The sequence below is a fragment of the Protomyctophum bolini genome (assembly GCF_963924005.1).
Source record: "Protomyctophum bolini genome assembly, chromosome: 3".
Lineage (NCBI taxonomy): Eukaryota > Metazoa > Chordata > Actinopteri > Myctophiformes > Myctophidae > Protomyctophum > Protomyctophum bolini.
Window position 1 is genome coordinate 23,431,955 of NC_137864.1, and position 11,013 is coordinate 23,442,967.

General features: G+C 43.3%; 1 protein-coding gene across 1 annotated transcript in view; it reads left to right on the forward strand.

Annotated features, from left to right (window-relative positions):
- mtnr1aa (melatonin receptor 1A a) overlaps nucleotides 1-4,066 on the forward strand; it is a 47,473-nt gene extending 43,407 nt beyond the window's left edge. Inside the window, exon 2 of the mRNA XM_080757792.1 lies at nucleotides 2,862-4,066. Coding sequence (XP_080613918.1) covers nucleotides 2,862-3,730 — 869 coding nt within the window. The 3' untranslated portion in view covers nucleotides 3,731-4,066. The remainder of the gene's footprint in view (nucleotides 1-2,861) is intronic.
- Nucleotides 4,067-11,013: the final 6,947 nt, after the last annotated feature.

The following is an 11,013-nucleotide window of genomic DNA, read 5'->3' on the forward strand; positions in this document are numbered from 1 at the left end:
CTAACGGAACACCCACCAAATAATAGGTTGACCCTGACAATTACAATTACATTTAGTGGACATTCTTAATCCAGAACGATTTACAATGAGCAAGGTCAACACAAGTCAAGGTAACATCAAGTGGTATAATACATCATTGGGTTACATAGGTAACCCCTGTTTCATAACAAACAAGCGAGACAGCTCGCTATGGGGAGAGCACCCGTGATATATATATTTATGATCACGTCAGAGGTGAGTCTTCAGATTACATACTGACATAATTACAAACTTGACAGGGATATTGGGGTGTGAGCCTCCATGCGCTTGTGGGTTATGTGAGTGTCAATGTGCTCGTGGGGGCACCTGCACGCCTTAAAGAGACTAGAACTCCACCGGCCTTTGGCCAGTCTCACTCTAGCGCCAATGCAAACCACGCCATCCAGGTGCCCAGTTGTCCAGGTGGCCACTTGTGTGAGAGATGTGCTGCCTGCGAGGCTTGATGGTAGTGGAGGACTGAGATGTACAGGGAGGTGTAAATTGATGCCAGCTGGCATCCCCTCCATAGCCTGATGGAGGGGAAAGGAACTGGTTGGAATAATGTGTTCCTTCCACCCGTGGACGGACGGACAGATGGACGGCACATAGCCCTCCTCAGATTATGTCATGTTTGCCGAAATGTGTGTGCAACCGGACGTAGATTCTTTTGCAATGTAAGCCAGGTGTGACTTTGTGAGATGTGCTACCAGTGAGGTTTAATGGTAGTGGAGGACTGAGATGTACAGGGAGAGGCATCCCCTCCATCAGGTGTTCCTACCATGCGCATACGGATGGATAGACGGACGGATGGCCAAGGGCCAAAACATACCATACCATACCTTCGGCCTAGCTGGTGGATACAATAACAGAAAAGTGTTAACAGGTTGTAATGCGCAGGGATTAGGAATAAAGTATCAGAAACCAAAGGAAAGTAGGTATACTACAGTAGGCCTATCCTGTTTGGCCTCGGGATTAGTGTGTATTAACAGGTATAGATATAAATGTAGTCAAAGTGCACTAACTAAGAGTATATTAACAGCATTAACAGTGGTATTAACAGATACAAATTCGGTATACTTGGTTTTATAAATCGTTTTTTTTTTTTTACTTCTTTGCTTCTATTTGTGTGTGCATATTTTAGCCATTTGTCTTTTGAGGCACATAAACCTGGAATCCTTGCAGTTTAATAAATGAGACGCCTGCCTGAGGAGTTCAACTAATGCTCCTTTGAATCGTTTAAACCACAACTATTGCAAACATAGCTCAATACGTGTTTAGTGACCTCTGTTACACCACATTTATTTGTGAGATAGGCCTGTGGGCCAAGTGTTCCCAGCCTCACAGGATACAGCATTGATTTGTTTTCCTTCAGTAACTCCTGTATTATTTCTTTTTTGTGTGCAAGCAAAAGTAAATCTCAGAAATAACACAGCGGAATTGAATTGTGAATTGAATTTTAATGGCAAATGAGCGATCTGTACTTTTCATCTCCTCCGTCCATACCGAGGGAGGGGAGGAGGCTGTTTTCACTTGAATGCATGAGCGGGGAGGAGGGTGTTTACTGTTTACCTGTGGACCAAATGTGTTTGTAGTCTCACGGGACTATGAACAGACAGATACGTGAGCTGCCTCCAAACCCATACCCAAAAGACAATAATTATGCAGTTAAAAAAAGAAACTGTCTGCCATTGGAGCCGAAAGTGATTTGCTCCCTTGTGTAATGACAAATGGGTAAACATTACAATATCGTATAAAACACATTTTCTCATCGAATAAGAAACACACTATTATCAGCGATAATATTAGCAGTAGCCCAATTTACAGCACTTTATGTCAAATGCACAGGTGGTGAAAATATGAAACTATTATGGAAAAGTTGCAAAAAAACTAAATGAAAATAAACATTGTTATTTCATCCAATGAATCACTTAGGACTTAACCCACAAAATGTTTCATCAGTACAACACTATTTTGTACAGTAGGTGATTTTGTAACTGACCACAACTGAATGTACACATAAGAGACAGATGTAATGTCATTAACAGAGACTACAGTAGTAAAAATCTCAAAACTACTCTGGAATTGCACTTTAAGTTACTGAATATTGTGAACAAACTTTTAAAGTAGCCATTGTGAAGTATATGGCCTATTTCTTGCCAGAGACATTATAAATAGTTTTTGTTGGACTGTATTGCTGAAATATAGGGATAGTTTCCAGCTGGGGTGGACCTTACATTATAGTCAAACATGAAAGTATACTACTTCTCAGTACAGTGTGTTTTTGCTCTCTGCCTACATAAAAAAAACATTGATTTACTTGAGTTTGCAGAGCTCAACTAAAGTCATTTTAACAACCTCTTCACAATATAAATCATATAATGAATCAGGTTCAAAGTTAGTTCCCCTGGCTAGTGGCCTACGATGTGTATGCTCTTTGTGTAGTGAGTTGATGTACATGTATATGAATTTGCCTGCAGGTGTTTGGGGAGCGATTTCTTTTTTTACACCTGAAAAGGGAACCTTCTTGGGGAAATAGTTGTCAACGGGTCATTTATATATTCCTTTTTCATGGTTGAAGCTGTGAATAAATAGGCAATTAATTATTTAAGGGTACAGGATTTGAGGTTAGGGTTAGGCTGCGGTTAGTTGGCGCCAATGGCCTAGCGGTTAAGGCGCATACCACATAGGCTATTATGCAGCCTGACAGATCAGGTTTGATTTCCAAACCCGATGACCTTTTCTGCGTCTCACTCCCTGTCTCTCTCTCCCTGTTTCCCGTCTTATCTCAACTATAAGAAAAGTGTGAAAATTGTGTGTGTGCTTGTGCTATATCTTCTGTGCAGGAAACATCTTCGTGGTGAGCCTGGCGGTGGCAGACCTGGTGGTGGCCATCTACCCATACCCTCTGGTCCTCACCTCCATCTTCCACAATGGCTGGAACCTGGGCTACATGCACTGCCAGATCAGCGGCTTCCTCATGGGCGTCAGCGTCATCGGCTCCATCTTCAACATCACCGGTATCGCCATCAACCGCTACTGCTACATCTGCCACAGCCTCAAGTACGACAAGCTGTACAGCGACAAGAACTCGGTGTGCTACGTGCTGCTGATCTGGGCACTGACTGTGGTGGCCATCGTGCCCAACCTGTTCGTGGGCTCGCTGCAGTACGACCCGCGAATCTACTCATGCACGTTCGAGCAGTCGGCCAGTTCGGCGTACACCATCGCCGTGGTCTTCTTCCACTTCATCCTGCCCATCATGATCGTCACCTACTGCTACCTGAGGATCTGGATCCTCGTCATCCAGGTGAGGCGACGAGTCAAGCCAGACAACCGGCCCAAGATGACACCGCACGACGTGCGGAACTTTGTCACCATGTTTGTGGTGTTCGTGCTGTTCGCCGTGTGCTGGGCGCCGCTCAACCTGATCGGCCTGGCAGTGGCCATCGACCCCAAGGTCGTGGTGCCGCTCATCCCGGAGTGGCTGTTTGTGGCCAGCTACTTCATGGCCTACTTCAACAGTTGCCTGAACGCCATTGTGTACGGCGTGCTCAACCAGAACTTCCGCCGCGAGTACAAGCGCATCGTGGTGTCGGTGTGCACGGCGCGCATCTTCTTCCAGGACAGCTCCAATGATGCGGTGGAGCGGCTCAAGAGCAAGCCGTCGCCGCTCATGACCAACAATAACCAGGTCAAAGTGGACTCTGTGTGAGACATGTCACGAGGGGAGCGCCATGGGTGGGGGCACAAAGGGTCACTGAAAGAGCTTGAAAAAGGACAGGGGATGGCGACGGGTTTACAGAGATAAGTACCAAATGTAATGGCCTCTACCCTTTCGGACGGTGCTTTGACCTTGACCTTGATACAATCAAAGATGAACAGAGGTAAATGTATCCTTATCTTTTACTAAGCACTTTTTGTTTGTTTGTTTGTTTCTGTGGTACCTGAAGTACAGTAAATTCATATATTATATGATGTCCTTTTTTGTTTTTCATGTTTGTTTACGGTGATGATATCAACAAATCCATGTATGATGTATTATATGTATTTATTTTATATGGCAATTCATGTAGATACATATAGATATATAGATATACTGTATATAGTGCGATATCAGGTTGGTTCTCACCCACAGTTACAGTCCAATGATGAATAAAATAACAAGAATAAACAGAGAAATGTAGATCAAGCTATGGTACAGTAATTACAAGATAAGGACATTTCTACAAAGCTTGGTACATAACCAAAATTGTTAACCAATTTAAATGACCTCATATTTTGGTGTGACACTGTTACACTTGTTGGGTGCTAGCAATGTGGATGTGGTTTTTCTGATACCATGCAAAAATGCCCCTCTCATTACACAGATAACATTTGAAAGAATGAAAGAATAGTACATCTCTCTCTCTCTCTCTCTCTCTCTCTCTCTCTCTCTCTCTCTCTCTCTCTCTCAGTGTACTGTAAGCATGGATCTGAGGAATCATTCATATGCAGAATAAAGTTATTATATTGATGGAAGAGCTCCTATACTGTAATCCTCTGCCTTCTTTATGCATGTACTCAATTCACTCTGCTAATGTTTGGCCGTACTGCACCAGGTACATGCAGGGGATTGACATGCAGAAAAGGTTCGCCATGCAGGGCCAAGATGCCACGTCAGGCATCAAAGCATATGGTACACACCTTTACAAGGCCACTACACACCCAACCCCACTCTCCATACGTCTATGGTGACCAGAAACAACACTGGAAAACCCTTACAAGTCACATTTCTACATTCTCAAAGTTCAACGATCACTCGGGAGTTTGCCGTGCATGCCCTAGGTGTGTGAGAGGAAGTGGTTGTTTAGAGCGGGCGTTTACAGATGGAATGAGTGGGAAAATCGCATTTCCGGTGCACATTTTTAGAAGAGCTGTCACGGTTGATCCCTCTTCTGGGGTAAATATATAAATCTGAATCCAGGTGCAACTGGAGGACATGGTGTGAAATAATACACTGCTGTCCTGAAATGAAGCAGTAAGCATTACAAACAGCAAACAGGGAACGTGGATATATGGAAGCCAAAGCTACAGTATATATTTCCATGACTTTGCCTGTAAAGCATTATCTTCAGCAAACTGAAGATATGCCATGGAAAGAAACACCATGACAGTTCATGGCTCGGTTGATTTAACACTGGGACCTGAATTTCACATCGAATGCTAGGTCAGAATCCACTAACACACAGTAATTCCTCTATTGAAGTATTCTTTGATTGTGATCACATCAAAAATATCTTCCCCAAGTCTGTATCTATTTGGTGGTTAGCCCATTAAAACTGTGTCAATTTACATTTCAGCGTTGGCTATTCAAAAATAGCAGATGTACAAGCTCACAGTTGCGAGCTTGTACATTTGCATTTAGAAGGCATTTGTAGAATTGGCCTCTGGTCTCAATGGGTTCCTCTGAAGTGCAAAGGTGTTCAATGATTGCACATGTGTGGGAAAATGGGTTAGTGGGCTATATGGAAAAAAGGCATCAGAGTGCATTGCACAGAAAGAGGACAGAGAATCAGTGCCTTTGACATCCGCTTGACTTATGCTGCGTTCACACAGTCAGATACAAAGATAGTCTACCATTCATTTTCAATGGAAGCCAGCGACGTGAAGCTACAAAGCAAATTTGACGTTTGTAGCTGCCACAAAAGATATAAGCTACAAATAAATTGAAGTGGCTTCAACTTCAGATACAAAGATACAAAGTGACAAATGATATGCTGTGAATCGTTGTATCTTTGCATCTGCCTGTGTGAATGCAGCATTACATAATAGTCTGTGGACCATCGCCCACTGAGCCAACTTCCCTCACACACAATCCCCACCACAGCCCCCCAACCCCCGTCCCTTCTTGCCCCTCCCCCTATCTGCTTTAATCCCAAGAGCGGGGCAGGGAAGGAATGAATGGTTCGGGGTTGAGCAAATATAAAAATCACAGGGATTTACACTGCTCGCCGACAGATTTATTCAGTAATCTGTTCATCCTGAAGACTTTTAGAACCCATGCTGGCGCCAGTGTGTACGACATCACATGGAGGGAGCGGTAATATGATGTTAAAGGAGCAAAGAAACAGTTCAGCCTCTGACTGTCTCTCTTCCTTCTTTGTGGTGCCTGTGGCCACTAACCCATTTCAACTTCACAAGGTCATTGTGGTGATTTATGATTATCCATTCCGATGAGATGATGAGATGTTTAATTTCCAAAGAAAATCGATGGATGGATGTGCCCCACCGTGACATGGCTATACAGGTCACCGTCAAGGATCTAATGGTCTGCTGCTGGTAACAAAACATGTGCTGTAGTTCGAATGATCCAGCTCAGTAAATTCCAGTAAAATTACAACATTAAAGGTATCACCCATAAATGTAATGTAACATCTGGATACAATGATGTCCAAACTAATGATGGTGGCACATACAGTACGTAGTCCAATCCAATGTAGCCAATTAGGATGGAATATGAAATATCGGACAGATCCGTCTTGAGCACATGAGTATAGAGATACTGTGTAAAGATTGGCGGAAGAGATGTAGGAAGAGGAACTAGAAAAAGTGCCCTTCTGGGTACAGGTGTCTGGGTACAGGAGGATAAGAGTGTGTGTGATGTTTGGCAAAATGTTTAGGAGTAATATAAACAAGTTTTTTTGTTTGTTTTTTGCAACAATTTTCTTTTTTGAGGAAATGCAGAGCCAGATCACTCATAGCATCTCTGAGGATAGAATTCTGGATGAGCAGCATGTGCAGCATTTTGTACAAAATGGGCCTCTAGGGAGTGCGCATACATAAGTTGTATACAGATCGATGCAGTTATAGGTAAAACAGGAATTGCCCTGTTATAACGCCACCATGAGGCTGATTTGGAAAAAAGTGATTTGTGGCATTTTGTTCGAAACGGACCAATCATGTGAGCTTTGGAAGCCAATTTTAGCCTATTAAGGGTGGAATATGGGACATGATGCAGATCCATGAGAGGGAGAAACTGAAGCGCAATGGATGCTGGCCGATCGTAGGTATACCGCAGCGTATTACGTCAGGAGCCAGACACATGAACGAGCTAAAAGGGTTTGGTCCAGTGGGCTTGAATCATGAGCTTGCGCTCGGGGTTGCGCACGGATATGACACTACTGCGTACGCAAGCGAAGCAAAACGTGTCACATGATAGGGCCCATATAGGCCCCAGGCATCACACTTTTTCCATCTTTTCCGGAAGAAGGGGTGAAAGGGGCTGGGTGAGCAACTCCATACAAGTTAATGGGAGGGGATTTTGTGGTTAGTGTTTAGTGGTACAGTAAGATGTTCCAACAAGTAATAATCATCACAGACCATGACTATGTGGTCAAAGTGAAATCCATGTCTTATATGTACTGCAATCCTTAACCATAACCAGTGGTGGTGTACAAACAAGATCCAGCAGTTAGGATCCACTTCTTGGCAGGGAGATGACCCAGTGAAGGAGGGCAGTGAGGGTAAGCCCCTGAAACAAAAACTCCCCTGAGCTGCAGGGGCCAAGTTGGCTGGAAACACTGTCTGTGAGAGTGTGGTGGACTGAAAAAGAAACAACAGAGATACAGTAGAGGCTCACAATGATCTCACCACTGGTCTATAGTTACAGAATAAAGCAACACAAAGGGGCATATGTTGACAATGGTAAAAAGCAGAGGGTCATTGAGTTTGGTTTAGCCTCGGCTCCATCAACGTCATTTATTACTTTAAACAGCATGGCCCTCACTGTACAGCCGTAGAGCAACCGCATACATCTATGAGCACATCTCATCTCAGTGCAAAGTTCATTGTTGAGAAAAAATAAAAAATAAACATTTTTTACGGTTTGTGGATTTACTAATCGTATATATTAGTGAATGACACCAAAGATTGTGTCCATTGCAAAATGTATCAAAGTGTGTACATAAGTAATAATAATATTTGTAACATTTACACACACCTGACACCCAGGCCTGCAGTCAAGTCTAAAAGTGTCACATTGTTCACTCCAAACCAAAAAACCTCCATTCTGTACCATGTGACCACAATAGTTGAATACAGTCTCCTCCTGCCACATGAAAATGATCTAGCTCAAGTGGTAAAGTGGGTTTCTAATTTTCTTATCGCCTTCAGGCAACATCAATGGGTACAATGCGATCACATATATTGACTCATGCCATGTTATATATATATCACATAACTAGAAGGCCCTTTGGGAATGCTTGGTCAGTTAATGGGCAAAAGACTTGAAAAACAATGATACCCACCACGCCCAGGGGCTATACCTCACAATACTGCCTGGGTGTATCAACCATATTACACCATGCAAAGCTTCTGTCAATGTCAAAATCAATATATGAGATCACTTCCCCGGAAGTGCTGTGTAGCATTATACCTCTGGGAATTAAAAAGGACATTGGCCTGTCAAATTTGAGGTCTGAGCTGGGTTGCTCTTTTGGAGAATGCTGTGTAAAGCTTGTAAATTATAATGTTTGAGATAATAATAATAATAATGTTGTAATAATAATAATTTTATTATATTATAAATTTATTTATTTACAAAAGGTAACTAATATTAACGTAATATAAAGAATGCTTACAGAATGTATGATATGTGGAAGTCAGTAAGATCAGTGGTGGTGTCAGTGTGGATGTGTGGTTAATATGGTGAATGGGTGTTGTAGTGTGCAACTCAAACAGTAAAGGGAAACAGAAGGGTGCTGTCATCTGGAGAGGGACACAGCGAATGGCTGGCATGCCCTCTTTTATAGCGGTCCCAGGAGCACTGGCCAGGTGCTCCTAATGCACCTAATGAGGAGTCTCAAGTGGGCCGACGCCCACATGATCTGTGGGAGAAACACACAGACAGGGAAGTACACTATATAGACAGCATAGGCCCTGCAGGCCAAGCCAAGGGGTGTAGATTGGTATTATTTGGAACCTCGAGTAGGAATTTATTTGCAGATCTAAGGGTGTGGGAGTGAGTGTTGTATAGAGCGAGCGGGTTACTGGGTTTAGACGGCCACAGCAACTGTAATAAAAGGGTATTATATTATTTAACACATCGCATGACCCTTGCGGTGGCATTGGATATCATGACAGGGGCACACACAATAAATTAAAATGGGGTATAATATTATAGGAGGATCCTCGACTGTCATAATCATTCATAAAATTCCAAAAAGTCAACAACCGCAGTAAGCATGAAACACAAGATAGTTACACAAGAATACCGGTAAGATCAAATTTAAATAAAATACATAGGCTACTGTAGATAGTCTGCTATGCACATAGCCTGACTGAGTTAACATAATGTAAATGTGATCAATAAAATGTATAATCTGTCACCTGCGAATTCTGTACATCCAATGCCAATAAGTATGTATTAAATACTATTTATCCCATTTTGTAACCTATTCTTCACCCAGTGCCTCACCCTTGGTCAAGTCCCGCTTGTGGTACTTGACAAAGACTAATATTAGTCCTTACCCGTTATGAACACCAAATTAGGTACAGTGGGTAATGAGATGTATAGGGTTGTCCCAGAAATCGGGGCCGATCACGTCATTTTCAATTGATCGGAATCGGATCGGGAGCAAAAACATCTTGATCAGGACATCCCTAATATTATCATTTTATCCATATCACGATATTAGACAGATATGGCAAGTGTTCAAGATAAATAAATACAAATTGAAAGAAAGAAAGAAAGAAAAACAGATCACAACAAGGTCACGTTTCACTGTTTCCATGTGAGAGGTGGATTCAGGCCGACGACACACATAACACTAGCAGACGTGCATATGACGCTGAATTAATTTGTCTTCCTTGGGGAAGCCAACGAATGTGTGATGTGTGCTCTTGTTTTTCTTCAGTATTCTGACTCAGTGGCCCTCTCTTTCTGTTCATCAGTTTTCTGTCTTGCTTGCTCAAAACTTACAGCCAGCTATTCCCTCGGTGGATGGATCGTTTTCCCTTAAACACTCCTCTTCCTATTTTCACAATAGAGCATGTTAGCCCTACGTACTGCCTGACCACACAAGAATCATACAGGTCACCTCAGAGATAGGCTGAATGGGGAGAGAGATTGAGAGAAGGTGAGGGGGGAGTGGGAGGGTGGGGGGGTGGGTACAAAGCAAAAGAGTGGGAGTGAAAAGGGGTGGGAGATGACAATAAGAAGGCAAGAGAAGAAGACGAGAGACCGAGAAGGTGAAGAACGACAGTGAATGACGAAGGGCAGAGGCAAAAAAAAGAGACAAAAAAGTAGAAGATAGACAGGCGATGACTCACAGTGGAGGTCACTCTACCATTGTGTTGTGGACATACTTTTTAGTAACTGTGTGTGTGTGTGTGTGTGTGTGTGTGTGTGTGTGTGTGTGTGTGTTTTCCCTTTGACTCACTCAAACAAATAAAAATCACACCCGTGTGATGTGAGTGGTGCAACTCTGTGTGGGTGTCCCCGGAAGTTCCAGACCCACAGGAGCACAGCCAGGGGGCCGGGCCAATTCCGGCGAGCCGCCCCACGTCCGAAACGGTTGAGAAATGACAGTTACCGTGTGTGGTCCCTATACTGTACTGTACTGTACTGTACTGTACTGTACTACTGTACTGTACTGTACTGTACTGGCACACCCAGAAATCATGTGGTGAAAAACAACCATGCTATTTTCGTGCTCATACCCAGCCAGGCAGCCAGCCACACACATAGCTCCGTAAGGGAGTGGTTGCACCACTCAAAAAAGAATGGAGGCCACATTGAGCTCAGTATGATGAACTGGAACAGTGAAATTACAACAATAAAACAACTAAATAAAGTAAAAAGTTTCCCACCAGTACAGCACCAGTACGGTGTTGTCTTTGTGTGTGTGTGCGTGTGCGTGTGCGTGTGTGTGTGCGTGTGCGTGCGTGCGTGCGTGCGCAAAATGGACTCGCTTCACGATACTGAATGGTTCAGTATCTTCGGTTCAGTCTGAACCA